This window comes from Geospiza fortis, unplaced genomic scaffold (assembly GCF_000277835.1).
Source record: "Geospiza fortis unplaced genomic scaffold, GeoFor_1.0 scaffold405, whole genome shotgun sequence".
In the NCBI taxonomy this organism is placed as follows: domain Eukaryota; kingdom Metazoa; phylum Chordata; class Aves; order Passeriformes; family Thraupidae; genus Geospiza; species Geospiza fortis.
In genome coordinates this window covers 513030-528734 of record NW_005054415.1, presented here as the reverse complement: position 1 = coordinate 528734, position 15705 = coordinate 513030, and the positions used below count along the sequence as shown (strand labels likewise).

At 42.9% G+C, this 15705-nt stretch overlaps 1 protein-coding gene across 3 annotated transcripts in view; it reads left to right on the top strand.

The window, feature by feature from the left end:
- The window catches only part of ZNF423 (zinc finger protein 423), a 184721-nt gene extending 182754 nt beyond the window's left edge, over positions 1-1967 (top strand). For all 3 annotated transcript variants that reach the window (XM_005426440.3, XM_031061466.1, XM_031061467.1), the window contains one exon: positions 1322-1967. In XM_005426440.3, coding sequence (XP_005426497.1) covers positions 1322-1351 — 30 coding nt within the window. In that variant the 3' untranslated portion in view covers positions 1352-1967. The remainder of the gene's footprint in view (positions 1-1321) is intronic.
- Positions 1968-15705: the final 13738 nt, after the last annotated feature.

The window sequence follows — 15705 nt, the reverse complement described above, 5'->3', positions numbered from 1 at the left end:
CTTGGGAGTGCCACAAACGGGGCCACAGCCGCTCCGCTCTGCCGCAAACGGGGTCACCGCCGCCGGCCCGCACCGCCCGCCGCCCACCAGCTCTTTCCACGGGCGATCTCCATCAGGGAGATGTCATGTCTGGATAAAGCGGGGGATTGCTCTTTTATCCTGATCACGATGTGATCAGCTGTGGATGGCGTAGAAGGACCAGATGATCTATGAAAAGTTAAAATATCTTACTTTATTTTAAAGCTTCATCACTGTAAATAAATAATTAGATTCAAAATTCATTTTGTGTTTAAAAACTTATTCTTCAAGCTGGTGGACTTGCCCGGCTCTGTTATTAGGCAGATGGAGACTAGGGAAATTGCTTAGGCTTCAAATAGCACAAATGAATTTTTATATTTGGGGATGCTGGGGACTCAGCTCAAGAAAACCTCACCATGAACCACTTCTCTAGTTGCTTAAATAATTGGGTAATCATACAAATAAATCTAGGCTTATGTGTAAGACTGGGGTTTTAATCAGAACACAAAATGTGGGTGAATCGGTACTGCTCTAAAAATATGCTTCCGAGGTTGGCTCCAAGATTTATTGGCTCCTACACAAAATGGCAAGACAGGTCAGCATCCTCTGATGTGAGATACTGCAATGACATTGAGGCTATTACAAATCTACCAAAAGGAAAAATGGGAACAAACGAGACTCTAAACTGCTGAAAGAAATGAATAGAGAAAAGTATATTCTTTAAAGAGATTTAACTTCTGGGTTACATGTCCAGCCTTTTTTCTGCTGGGAATATTACCCTGGTGCCTGAGCTGGCTGTTCAGCTGTTATTGCCGAAGTATTTCTTGGACTGAGAAGTGTGTGTCACAATCTGGTGTCTCTTGCTGCCAGTGCTTGCACCCGGTACGAGTGAGAATAAAAGAGTAAAATATGGCAAGGGTTCCCTCACGTTTCAGATTTTTATTTTTTTTAATTGTTACAGTGAAGGGAATCCCTAAAGGCAGTTTTTTTTGCCTATGAAGTTACCATTTTCTTTATATGTATTGAAAGGAGACAAAAAAAAAGGAAACCTTCATGACTATACTTGGCTTGTAGCATTTTTTTTTCTAAGTTCATGCCAGCATTAACAGATCTGTCAGAACAAAGCAAATATGTCATATTGGCAGCTGTTACTTATGAGTACTTTTTCTTTATTGCATTTTGTTTTGTAATAATTGAGAAGCTTTTATGTTGAGCTCTGCATAAATGGTACTGAGTGGGAGGGTATGGGCATGCTTTCTATTATTCTGCCCCTCATGCATGTCTCCTTTTTTCGTCTTTCCAGAACCACACATTGAGCCAGCACGCACAGTGAGCCACTGGCACTACAGGACACCTCTCTGCAGAAGACTTGACGGTGGCACAGTGGGGAGGACCATTTGAACATTACATCCAATCAAAGTGTCATTTGCAACCCAGATGTAAAACTCTAATGATTTGGCCATGAGGCGCTGCTATTATAAGCAGCTGGAAATGAATATTAATGGAAGAGATTAAAAGTATTCCATGCTCAGTATTTTTTATTGTCCTGCTTCAGCTAGTGTACTTTAGAGCTTCTGCTTCTGACTGAATTTATAGTGTTAGATAAATCTGCTTTGATGCTGTTGCCTTTTGTTGCTTCTTGTATTATATTGATAGTTAAAGATTAGGTGTGATTTTTTTCTTTTTTGTTAACTGCTTTTTAATTGCAATTTTAGGTAACTGTGCATTGTGATGTGATTGCTTGGCTATTGTCTGAATATTTCTTTTTAATTTTTTAATTAAAGACTAATGCTTTGATTGGATTTGCCAGTTCACCGGACAGTGATTAAAACTATGTAATGAATATAATCGGTTTCAGTGCAACTGGATGGTCTGCTTTATAAATGTGACTTAATCTGATTGCAATAACTAGTACAGTTCAATAAAGGGAATACATGAGCTTAGCGTCAGAGCTTGTCTGTCTGTCAGTGCCCCCTGCATTGCTGCTGGGGTGGCTGAATCTCAGTGATCACTCGCCTGATGGCACAGAGCACTCTGCAGCCCAGGTGGAGGGAAAGCAAAAGCCATGGTTCTGTGTCTGTCTGGTATTGTGTTTGCTTCTGGATGTACCTCCCTGGCTCCACGGTAGGTTGAGGTGAGGTAAGAACATGTACTATGAAAAGGTATTGCTAGCTTTTAATAATCATTAATATTTAAAATTTTTTCAGCAAGAATAGAAGAACCAGACCTATAGCTGCCTTGGCCATATCTCTGTGCTTCTTTGTTTCAATACAAAAAAAAAAGTTTCCACATTGTATACAAATGCACAGATATTGGCTCAGGCCTTGCAGACCGTGGTAGGAGGCTGCATATTTTACCCACCTCAGACCCCCAGGCACTGTAGCTCTCTGTAAGTGCCAACAAAGCCAATTGCCAGGCTTTCTTTTACTCTTTTTAAACTTATCTTATGGTAAGGAGGTCGGGGAAACAGTCATTTTAGTGACCATGGACACCTCTGGAAAGTTAGAAAGATGTAGTTCTCCTGGTGTCTCTGGCTTGAGTGAATCATAATCATAAATATTCAGTAGTTGTGACAGCTGAAATGATGTAGTTACCCATTCCCACAAAGTACAAGGCTTTGCAAGGCTGTGGCATGGGAACATGCACAGTCAGAGCCTTCCAAAATCGCTGCACTGAACTAGAGCACAACTGGTTGTCATTGGGCCATGTCTGGGCTTGGAGCGTGTAAGTGATATTTTGTAGGAAATATGTTTTCAGGGACATATAGTCAACGCTTAAATTAGTTTATATAGTGAGCCTTTTTACAAGTGCAAAGGTGGCACAGCTTGTTGATGCTGCAGCCCATGTTTTCAACAATTCAGATCCCTGCTGATGTTGATAGTCCTGTTGCATACACATGGTTCCTTCAGAACAGTAAGGGAAGGCTACAATCAAAGCACAACTTCAGGCACAACTCAAGTAGGGTCATCTTTACAGTAGGAAGCACCAGAGCAGTCCTAACTTAAGAAAAGTTACCATTTTCCCCCCCAAAAAAAGAATGTCCTGTTTGAGACAAGTGATAGATGGTTTTTATTCTGCTGAAATAACATTGCTAGAATGGGCAGTCAGAGTTTAGGCTCAAATGTGGCTTGTGATAAATTTACGAACCCTAATATAACAAAACTTTCCTAGTTTCTTAATTCCAAAGATGACAGTTCTGTTTGCATCTAGATTATTCTTAGCTTACTGTTTCTTCATCAAAATCACACTGAAATGATCCATTTCTAGAGAAAAGCATTAACTTTCAACCTGATTATTTCTCTCTAAACCACAGAACAGATGTTTACGGGCTGAAAAATTAGTTAATGAAATCACCAATTCATTATTCCTGTTCATAATAGAAGCATGTTCCTAACTCAATTTTATTACTTTAAGATGGGAAATGGAAAAGTGTCCTGCAGTACAGGCTCATAGACATGCCTTTGCAAGAAAACCTGGGAATGTACAGCAGCTGCTGTGGAAAGAGCTCATGTGCCATCTTCTCCATGCCAAAGAAAGGTAGCAGGTTCTTACAATGGAGATACTGAAAAAGGAGGCTTTTTGCCTGACACTGGTTTGACATGATGCTGGATCACTTCTGGGCAAGCCTTCAGAAATGAAAAAGACATAGGTTTCTACCTTCAGGAAAAGGTACTGCATTGTGAATCCCAAGAGTTGAACTGATGTTTCCATGCAGCTCGGGGAACTGCCTTAGTAGTGCTGTACTGAAGCTCATGCCTTTGTCTGAGCATCTCCCTGCTGACTAGTTAAAAGGAGGTGCACAGTCACTGTGCTGAGACGGGGAACTCCCCACGTGGGGATCCTGTTTGGAGCTGCATATATTCCCCATGTTAGTGGGAATGTGGGTGTGGGTCAGGGTGCTGGGAACCTGCTCAGCCCAGCAGTGCCAAGCAGTGCTTAAGCTCATGTTTCATGTGTCCCAAGCCCTGACCATACCATGGGCAGGGGCAGAGTAAAAGGACAGTTTGGTTCTCCACTTGGCCTTTGGAAGGTAAGTGTAGGTACCCAGTTTGTGGTGACTGGGAGTGGGACTGGGCCAAGCCTCATCCCCAATGAGCTGCAGCTGTGAGCAGCAGGTGAGCAGCACTGACAGCAATGAGCCATGGAGTGCCCAGGGGCACTGAGCAACCACCAAAGGGAGCAGAGGGCACACAGGGGCAGGGCATGAACAGTGAGGGGCACACAGGTGTAATGCATTAACAGGAGGGGTATAAAAGGCTGGGCTAAAGAACAAGAAGGGCAGATGTTTGCAGCCTTCTGAGGTGAAATGGTGTTACTTTGGATGGGTGAGTGCTTAAAGCCTTCTGCTATTGTATGGTGACACGCTGTGTTGTGGCTGTCTCAACTGCAATGTGTGCTGTGACAGGTAAGAGGCTCCAAAGCTTGAGTGAGGGCTGGGCTCCTGCTCCATCTTCTTCATCTCTTTTGGCATACGAGCCTCACTCATGAGCAGCCCGAGTCATGTTGGAGAAAGGGGTTGGACTGTGCCCCCAGGTCTGGGAAAAATAGCTGTGGTCCTCTTCTGCCCTTATAGTGTTTGGGTAATATTTGAACACCAATGGACCAATGCCAGCTTTTAAACATATTTCTTTCCTAAGACAATATGGGCAAATGTGCAGGAGGTTTGCCATGAATCTATTGGGTTATTTTGTGGTATTTTTGAGATAACCAGGCCCATATGAACAGTCATCATTACATGGCAAGGGATGGTGCTGCCTTGATAACTGCTTTCTTAGGGGCCAAAAAAATCCAGTTTAGGGTGTGAGGGTGAAAGCTATTGCAAAGAAGCAGAGGGAGACCTGCCCACTTTTCTGATCCTGCCATGGAGCTGTATCTGTGACACACTGGACACCTGCAGCTCACAGAGGTGATCCTTAGCCTATGCCAGGGTGCAAGACTGGTGTCTGACCCCATTTTCCAGGGCCTGGAGCCTTGCCAGGCAGAGCTCTGCAGCACAACGTGGGGCCTTTGTCTGGTGCTTCCTGTGCTGCTGGTGCCACAGGGGAGCAGGAGCAGAGCAGCCCTGCACTGGTACAAAACAGCTTTGCTGCCATAGTTGCAATCACACCAGGGAGTGCTTTGCCAGGGTAGTATATAGTTCCTGTATCCGCTAAAAGCTCCTAGGGAAAACAGAGCCTAACTGCAGGTGGAAAAAAGATAATATCACAGCTTCTGGTACATGTCTGAGGTTTCACCCCCTTTTTCTTAGTGGCCAAGAAGTGCTGCTGAAGGCATTTGGAAAACAGTCAGAAATGTTGGCTCCAAAGGCAGCTATATTTCAATAGCTATGACGCATTGAAAACAGGCTGGAGAGCCTTTCCATAATCCCCGTGATGTTTCCCTGCCTATCTGTGTAACTTGCAGCTCCTGGGTGGTGGTGGTGGTGCAGACAGGGGCTGGCACAGGCTGTTCAAGGTGCGGCCTATGTGGATCACTCACAGGTAAGCGAAAACCAGAACTGCTGAAATGCTGGCTGAGGATGGGCTTTAGGCAAAATGTCACTTTATGATCCCAGTGGCATTAGGACGAGTACAGTGTTGGAGATCATGAATAATTCTAAATCTGTAATGAAATGTCATACAGGCAGTTTACTATCTTCATGTTTAGAAAAATACGGAAATGTAAATTCATATAAACAACATATTAACAAGATAAACAATTAACAAGATAAACAATAGATAAACAAGATTAACAAGTGCTTGTTAATAGTAGACTTAGCAGTCTACCAGCCCTTATGCACTGAATGATCTTTGCATTTAGTTTCACTACATACCCACACAGCCAAAACACATAGTCATAGATACTTAGTCAAGAAGTAGCAACCAGCACCTCTTATCTATGTAGGCAGCTTTACACGTTTGTGTTCTATTTGATGCTTGTGTATGTTCTTGTTCTGACTCATCACCTTCAGCAAGGATTGCCACCTTCGGTCAGGTGCCTCAAAATTTTGGAAAGAGCAATGTTTAGCCAATTGCCTCCCAGAAAAAAAGACGTTTGAGGACCATTTGACGGAGTGGGTGACTGATCACTTTGTGCTAAACATCTTTGAGTGGATTGGGCAAGATCACCCTACTGAGCAGGGAAAAGTCAGGGAGCCAAGGGCCATGTCCCTCCACAACCCGACTGCCCTCCCAGTGGAGTTAATGAAAATTCTGCCCTGTAAATCTGCACATGCATGCCCAAAGTGTACAAGTTACCCTATCTGACCAATGTCTAAGAGTAGACTGGAGTTTGGTGTGTTTATCAGGCTTTTAATGTGTAAATAACTCTCTAGTGTGAACAGTGAAGATTTTTGCCCTGGTCTGCATAAGTGGTTTCTGTGTTTTGGCTCACGCCTTAAAGCAGGGAGGTTTCTGCAATCCCCTCCTCCAGAAGCACAATCTAGGTTGGACGGGTGTGCTGTGTCCCTGTGGAATGTTGTCAGGGATCAGCCAGGGCAAGGACGGCCCCTGCAAGTGCTGTCCTGGCTGTGAGCATGTGAGCCCAACGCGTGTACAGCCACAGAAACCCAGATGGTGGGAGCTGCCACAGCCACGGGGCTTTGGAGCCGATAGGAGCATGGTGTGCTCTTCATTGCTTTGTCTTTTTCCTTTTTTTCTCATTTTTGCCCCTTGTAAAATACTTTGTTCTTAGTTTTGTCTGTTTTTATTACCTTGCTGCTGTCCTAACAACTGTGAGGTCCCTCTCCTGCAAGTGGAAGAATATGCCTTTTGATCTGGGTATTTGTGAATTATTGTTACTTTCCTGACAAAAAGGAACACCAAGCAGCATTTTGGCAGATTAGGTGACAGAGGGAGACAGGAGGTGTCCAAATGAGAAACACGGAGCCCCCTGAGAGAGACACAAGACATTGACTGATCACCTCTCAGGCAGCTCCAGAGGAGCGCGGTGCGCGTTGCCCTGAGAGCCAGCTCAGTTCAGCCATCAGAGATTGCCCTTTGCTGCGGGAAAAAGGGAAGCGTTCCCTGGGGGTACCAGGGGGAGGGGGCCGCGGCCGGCCTTGTGCGGAGCTGCCCCTCGTCGGGCCCCCGGCCGCGCTGTCCCCGCGCCGGGCCGCGCCTCGGCCTCCCCTCGGCCTCCCCTCACGGCGGGGGCGCCGCTGAGGCGCTTCGGGGCGGCTCCCTGGATTTTGTAAATCGGAACTTTCGTTCTGTTTTCTGGAGCGGGTGAGCTCCGTGCTGTATGCGAGCTGCCGGGGGCTCGGGCAGCGCTCAGCTCTGTGGGGTTTTGCCACTCTGTGACATCTGTGGGTGTCACAGCTGCCCTGTGAGAAACATCACGCTTCAACGCTGCTCCTGAGTGCTTTAGGGACATCAGTGCCCCCGGGTAAGGTGATGCTGTGACAGCGTTTTCACCGTTTTACCCACACTTGGCTCTTAACTGCTTTGTCTGTATAGCACAGTGCTGTCAAACTGCTCTGGCAGGTTGGAGAGGCAGTGCTGGGTGTTTCTGAGCTGTGGGAGCATGTACAGACCAGCTTTTCTGGATTTTGCCTCTCCTGATGTCCCCAAGTACATGTTGGTGTTTAAAGCCCTGTGCAGCACTGATGGTATCATCAAAAGGAAGAGGCTAGAGAGTTAGTGAGTGCATAGTAGCACCCTGTGCAAGAAATCCTGCTAGATGAGGCATCCCCTCTTGAAAAAACCTTTAGTCCCAAAATATTTTTGGACCAACTAAAATCTTCATTTGAATTTATTTTTTTTTAATCTGTGTCTTCAGTTTTCCATGACTGGAACAGATAACTGGCCCCTTCTCTGGTAGTAAATGAGCGAGCAAAATGAGCCCTCCAAGCTGCATGTGCAGAAGCTGTGTCCCTGAGGTGCTGGGCTCTTCCTCACCAAGCCTTTAATTTAAAGGAAAGGGAGAGAGAATTTTTTTTCCCCTGGTTGGAAGCAATGCAATAAATAAGTGCATCTTCTTCCAGTTGCGATTTATAGGCACTGTTCCTCAAGAAATTGGCTTCTATGCATGAAAGCTATAAATACAGATGCTATGCTGCTTCTGTACACTTTCTGGTTTATTCAAGGTATGTCAGTGTAAGCCTGTGGTGAAGAGAAGGTTAAGGAAGTGTGCAAATGAGTTCAGCTAATGCTTTTGTAATGGTGCTAAATGGTCAAGAGCTTCCATTAGCCTAGGTAGGAGAAACAGTTTGGGTTGGTAATTAGTAAGACAGTTTCACCCAAAGTAGGACCCAGAAACATTTGTCTTCATGATGGTCTTGTGGCTAAAGAGTTGATCAGCTGTAGCATAATTCTCAATAGATATGCAATGTCATTACATGTTATATTACAGTGTGTAGCCTCAAATGCTTAAACACTGAAACCTGGAAGATGAAACCTTGATTGAAGTCAGAATAAGGTTTCATATACAGGGAGTGGAAAGAGAAATGGATAGTCCAAATGGAGAAGGGGGGCAACATCTGCCTTGTCAGGGCCAGTGGATGCAGTGCATGAGTTTAAATACTTTTGCCTCTTTCTTGCTGGCTTGATGATGTCTGTGATGATGCCAAGAACAATAGTCTTTAAGTAAAATCCCATTTTCCACTCTGGTTTCAGTGCTGAAGCTGAGGGGGTGTGTGGGTGCAAGCACAGGGCCAGGAAAGTTCTCTGCTGAGTGGAGCCATGTCCATGATTTCTGTCCATGGCTGCCGTAGGTTTGTAGCACCTGTTCTATTGCTAGGTAAACCCAGAGTTTTGGGGATGACCCTCTGTTGTGTATATGTCTCATCTGATCCCTTGCTACCTGGGTTAGTTTTTTTCAAATTCCAGGTGTCTCTTTTTGCTTTTTCCATGTTCCCCTCCCTCAGCAGTGGCACCTGCATTGCCCACCAGGTTGTGAGTTTCCCAATGCTCACAGTGGCAGGAGTAAGTCTGCCATGGGAGAATCTGCTGTGTTTGAATCTGGTGTGGCTTGAGAAGGCAGGGTAAGATGTGTTTTGTCCTTGCAAACAGGACTGCCAATGCCCCTACTCTTAGTGAGGGGTTTAGCCCTGTAATAGAGCATAAAATACCAATTAAGTCCAGAGTCATCCCTACCCTCCATTTCTCATTTCACAGAGTATTTCCAGTCCTTGTTTCATTTCATCAAATTATACACCAACCTCATCTCCTTTCTTGAAACTGCCAGAAAAGTGCATCTTCTTTTGCACTGCAAATATGTGCACAGCCATTTCCCTTGACTTCAAGGAGCTAAATGTTCACACATGTCAGGCACACTAGGATCAGAGTCCTTGGTAATCTGGATAATTTAGGTAATCTGGGTAACTTGACTGTGCATCAATGATGCACCAAGCTGTGGGAAAGCAAAAAACTTTAACAAGCTGACCCCAAACCCTGAAACATTTTTGTGTGTGAGAGAGAAGTCTGAAGGGAGGAGGAGGAAAAAAGAGTCAACATATCTTTACCTCTTTGTGGTTTGTTTGCCTGTTTTTTGTCCAAATGTTATTGAGAATAGAAACAAAAAATTAGAGAAGAACCACTGAGGAACCCAGAATACCCCCATGGTGTGTGAAACCAACTGGAACAAACAAAGAAGTAGGTGCTGGAAATATACATGTTCAATCTTTGCAGCCACAAGTAAGCACCAGAGCTGTAAATTGGGCCTGAAAATCCAACTTTCTCTACAGAGCTGTGCATGGTTCCTTTTCTGAGACCTGTCAGTTGATGCTATTCAGGCAGAGCTCCCCAGCTCAGCTCTGTGCTGCTCTGCCCATAAGGGTGTTGAACAAATATTTTGTATCCAAGAGAGACTCATTAATGCCTTTCAAACCGGATGTAAGTTCCTCATTATTCTTCTGCATAGGTCTAGTAATGGGAGCCTCCTCTAGAGATGCCCTACACAGATGTCTTCAGGAAATGTTGATGGCATGAAGCAGGAATTGTTTTCACTGAAAGATTTATAACCTTATAACCTTTCCAAGCCTAGGCAATGCAAGTAGGCTGAGAACCAGCAGCAAGGGGTTTCTGACTTCTGCACTATACTCTAATACTGACTAACCCAGAGAAATAATTGTGGTCTAAATTTTTGCTGTTCTGGGTCCTCAGTATGAGGAATGAAATGTCAGGGGGTTTTCAAAGGTACTGAGTGTTTCTGACTGCTATTTGAATTGAAGGTTTAGAGTCCTTATTAAAAAAAAAAAACCAACCCCCTCCCCCAAGCCCTGGGATCTTAATTTAGGGCTCCCCAAATCAGAAGCCACTTTGAAAGACATGCAGAAGCACAGAACAGCCGATAGATTTCCATATCCTGCGGGGTTTTGGCATGAATCCCCTTCTTTGGTTCCAGGCAGAAAAATACAAAGAGACGTCTGTGAATAGGACCTCACTGGGTGTCCAACCCTCTGAGTGAAATTTCCTGTGCAGAGGATGGTCTCGGCCTACATTTTCTAGTTATTATATAGAATTTGTTTCCTGCTAAGCTAGGAAAAAAAAAGTATAAAAACATAAAACCTTCAGTGGATTCCCACCTTATAGAGCTACTTCAAGCTGTACAGGCAGAATTTGTACTGGAGGAGTTGACATTGAATAGGATAGTTCAAGGGAGACACCAAAGCTCAGCAGAGACATCCTTTAAAAATTATTTGTCTTGTCTGCAATATTTTGTAAGTTGATCCAAATCAGATTTTTGAGTAATACCATTAAAGTCAACAACCAACACCCAGGATGAATCAAGCTCTTAAAGTGCCATTCAGGCTCCTTGAGAGACGCACATCCCAATGACTCCTTTAGCAGTCATTAAACCAATTATCATCCCAGTCTATTTCCAACAATTATCATCATAGACTTTTTGGGTTTAATCAGCTTTTTAATTGACCTGTGAATAAGACAGGAGATACAAAATTCTCCCCTGATACCTCAGGTGTAACTATTATACATTTAGCATTGCTGTGCACATGAAATAATTTACACCATAATACTGACCTGGGGCTGGGATATGAACAACAATATACTCATAAATTAAGGATAAAAACAAAGGCAATAAGGGAGAAGAAAAGGAAGTAGTAACCCATAAATAGAATAATAGAATGTCACCATGCTTGGTGACATTGCTTCTGGGACTTCCTTGGTCAGCAAATTTTGGGGCTGGAAGAAGGTGGGTTTTTTGTTGGTTTTTTTTTTTTGTCTAAAGCGGTATGCAAAGCACAGAATAAATTGTGATACAAAATTTCTGACCACCTCAAAAGTGCTGCAATTATAGAATTGTGTTGCAGAAACATCTTCAGACAATTGCTTAGGATTTTAAAAAGAAACCAACCATTTAGGCGTATGTCCCAACTAACTTTTACCATCCCTTGCCTTAGCACGGCGCTGCAAAGTGGCCTGAATGCAGCAATTTGCGGGATTTGGCACTGAGAGCCCCGCAAGCACTTAGCAAAAGCAATTGTGTAGCTCTATTGAAAATCCCGCGTGTCGTGCTGTGGGGAGCCAGCACTTTTTATCTGTCGGCACTGTTGGTGACAAATATTAAAATAAAAAGTATGACACTATAGGTGCTTCAAAATTCAAACTGCAAGTTTCCTACTGTGGGACTTCTAACCATGTAATAAAGTGCAGGGAAGAAAGCAGAGTTCAGACCCCATGCTGTAATAAAGGCAAGGAAATCTTAAGTGTTCAAATACATAATTCATTCTCTTCTGAGACTTTCTGCCAGGTTTCTCCCAGTAAAGATTTTAATTTGTGCCTGGATGATACAATCTTTAATTTCTCTTTTACCTCCAGAGACAGCTGGGAGGGCGCTGGGGCAGCCGTGCCCATTGTGGGGCGTGATAGTGAATGGTCAGGAGGGGTCAGGAGCTCTCTGCAGTGGGAGGGTGTGACAGCCCCGCAGGGCCAGCCCGGCCACAGGAGAAGGAACCCCCGGCTGCCACTTGCTGTGAAAGTGCCTGCAAAAAAGTCACCGCAGCAGTCAGTGAGCTTTGTTTGTTTCCCGTAGAAATACTTTGCACCTTGAATAATACCTTCCTCCAAGTATCTCAAGGCACATAGCAAACACTGGCTGAGCTTCATCTCCTTGTGGGGAGGTAAGACCCTGTTCCCACCTCTTCTTTTGCTGTACTTTCTGCTGACTGGAAGACTCTACTGTCATTTTGTTACACAATTTTCAAAACTGGAATATGAAACACATGACTTTGATTTTTTTTTTGTTAGTTATGAATATTAGACTTGAGGATTTATTGCTTTGTTGTATAAATATTTTTACCTCTATTTTAATAATGTTTTATGTAAGGAACAGTGCAATAATCATAAGGGAAAAGAAACTAATGAGAAATTGGAGACATCTTTGCATGAGGGGGTGGTACACATAAGCAACAAGTTACTGAGAAGTTATTGCCATATAAATGAGCAAATATATCCCTGCTGAAAGTTCAGTGAAATCACTGCATTTATATCAGGGATAAATTTGGCTCAATTGTGAGAAGAATGCCTGCATCTCACTCTGCAGTGGTCATTTGACCTAAATTATATACATTGATCTGTGTTCCCCCCTGGTGTTAGCATACCAAATTGACTGGATTACATATTCAGATGTAAAGCTAGAGGAATGTGCCTTTTGACCCATTTAGATTTTCTAATCCAGGCTCTTAAGTCTAGTTATTTTCTTTTTAAACCCTGGTCTTTTTTGATTCCTTCTCCATTACCTTCTTAGGGACTGGCATCCATCTCATCCCAAGCCTGGCAGAGTGCTTGGCAGTCAATGCTTTAGAGACTGTTGTCTTAGCTGGGGTTTGGTCCTCCCAGATAGGGTAATTCAGGCAGCAGTGTTTGCAGTCATGGGGTCTATGCATTTTTACTCCCTTTCCTAGGAGGAATCCCAGAAATCCTTTGCATGTTCAATGTTAAAAATATTTTTATTTTAATGCTTGTTTTTTACAAAACGGTTGGAAAAATTGTGTCCCTGTTGATGCTGCTGAGAAGGCTGCCATGGATGTTGGAGGAGCTTGGCCTGCAGGTAGAGGCAGAGGACACCATGTTCCCATCTGGGTCTCCAGGAGCAGAGGATGGTGGGTCAGGGGCACAGCAGGGCTATCCTCTGTGGTGCCAGCTGCTCCCAGGAAGCCCAGAGCCTCAGTTCCTGTGCCTAGACTTGCTCTTTCAAGAAAATATTATTTCAAACTGCTTTTGAACAGCTTTTCAGTGTAGGGAGAGTTAACTCTGACTCCTTTCTGCAAGACAGACTATTAATTAGCAGCATGAGCCTGGTGCAGCTGGGTTGAAATGTGTTAAAACAAACAATTAAAAAAAATTAAGCACCCACTGCCTACTTCAGTTTAGGGGAAAGGTCTCTCTAACTCTACCTGCTCAGAGGCTACATTGAGGCTCTTTGCTCTGAGACTTGCTGACACTACTGATTCAACACTGTATCAAGACACTCCAACTGTGATCTGAGACCTGGAGCAGAGCAGGAGCATCTTGACACAGTGTCAAAACAGTAGTCAAGAGCGCATGGACACAGCACTGAAAGGCTTTTGTCTCCCAAATGAAAAGGAGCTGGATTATTTTCATCTTTTTTCCTTTTTCCCTCCTTTTTTTTTTTTCCTATTAATGGTAGCTTTCTCTTAAATAGAAATCCCCACAGTTTATTTGCAGGAAGAAAGCATGACATGTCCCCCTCCCCCCGCCTTTTTGTTTGATAAAGCAAAGTGACAGACAATGCCTTCACTGTACAATGCACTTTACTAAAGCTTCACCTCTTCAGATTTGGAGAAGTAAAAGGCTATATTTGAAAATTATTCCAATTTGGGAACCAAAAGAGGTTAATCTTTTCATGATACTGCGCATCATTCATCTGTGTCTCTTTGAATTTTTGTTTGTTGTATATTTGGCATTGCATATTTGTACAATAACATAGATTTGATCTGACTTATAGTTCTGGTCTGACTTAGAGTATTGGACACAATGTTGCTTACCACCCTCCCCACAAAATTCAAGCTATAATACCTGTGAATTCAGTTTTGAGTGTTGACCAATGTTCAAGAGAAGAAATTAGTTCAATTGTCAGAATGTGACGATGCCTGCTGAGACAGGTTTCTTTTCTGCAGATGAGATGGTCTTAATGCTACATGGACTGTGACTTCATAACAGGTTAAACTCATTTATTTAAAAAATGAGAATACAATTGATGTTTCCTTGCTGGGGTCACAGGTACCAAGGAATTAGCAAAACCATCTACTGCATGTTTTATAGATGACAGTGTTTTTGCTGAATGTTAAATGAAAACAATCCATTAAAATAAAAAATGAAAATTCTTTTTGTTTCCTTTTCCTCTTGGGCCTTCCCAAAAGGAGGTCGACACCGACCCAGTTTGAAAAATACTTACCTAAGCCAATCACTGCCCAGCATGTATTCCCTTGAGCAACTTGAGTGGGCATGATGCCATCTGAACAGATGGGCATTACTGTAGGCAACCAAGAGACCATGCATGTGAATCAAGTATGGGTGTTTACAGCATCATTTCCCTGATGAGAATGTCAAAATGGCAGCCCAGTCCGAGCCTTTGGCTCAGCTCACTTGCATTTCACTAATTCAGCTCTAAAATGGACAACTTCATGAAATAAATTATTAACATTAAGTTGGGTGGTCCTGATTTTATGTCATTGGATTGGGCAGAGCAGGTGGGTAATGGACTTGCTGAAAATACCATGCCTGGCTCCTGTCTGTAGCAGAGGGGGTTTGTTCTTTTGTGAAATGAAGGCAAAGAAGCCCCCATGTCTGTGCCAACTATAACATAACAAACAGGCCAACACATCAGCACTACAGATGTACTCCAAACTGAAAGAAAGGAACATTTTTACATTTGTTCTGAGGATGCATCTTATTTCAATCAAAACTCAAACACAATAAAAGGGGACTTACATGCATCATGTGTTTGAATAATATCCCAGTGCAAGGTCAGCTCCTTAAAGGTGCACATATTGAATTAGGATTTCACTGCTGTCCTAAAGAGAGATGCACATAAATGGTGCAACATTTCTGAGCTCAGCAGTCATTGTAGCTCCTGTATCTGTTGAATGAAGAGATTTCTACTGAATTATCATTGGAAGTTCTCTACCATCTGTTAAAAAGAGAACTTCAAGTACAGAAAATAAAGATTGGAATTTGAATATTAATACCGTTATCTACTTTAACAAAAAAAGCTGTAAGATATATATTCTGGAAACTTTATATCAAGTGTATATCTGAAATGCTGTAATTATTTTGCTTTTCTTTTGAGGATCTCTTGTATTCTTGCCAGCTTGTGTGTTTGTGCAATGCTGACTACTTATGTACTTTTCATTTTCAGATGTGGTAATCTACATAACCTTTTGCTTTCCGAAGTGGCTAGTCAGCCTGAACTCAAAGAATTGGCATGCTGAACCATCAGGATCAGGTATAGAATACTTGAATACATATTTCTTTTGGAATAATGCAATGTCTTACAGATAATAGGTAAAATGCCTGGTGTTTTACAATTGTTTCTGGTTTTATTTGAGATTGTTTTTGTTTTATTTAAATAATTAAATTTCTTAATCTTTTAAGAAGTATGTGGTGAGTTTTACATCTAATCCTATGCTTTAGTTGGGGAATTCAGGAAAAAAAGAAGCAGCTTTTCAAAACTATGTTAGGATTGCAATGCAAAAAACCACCAAAAATACTTTTCTAATACTTGGTT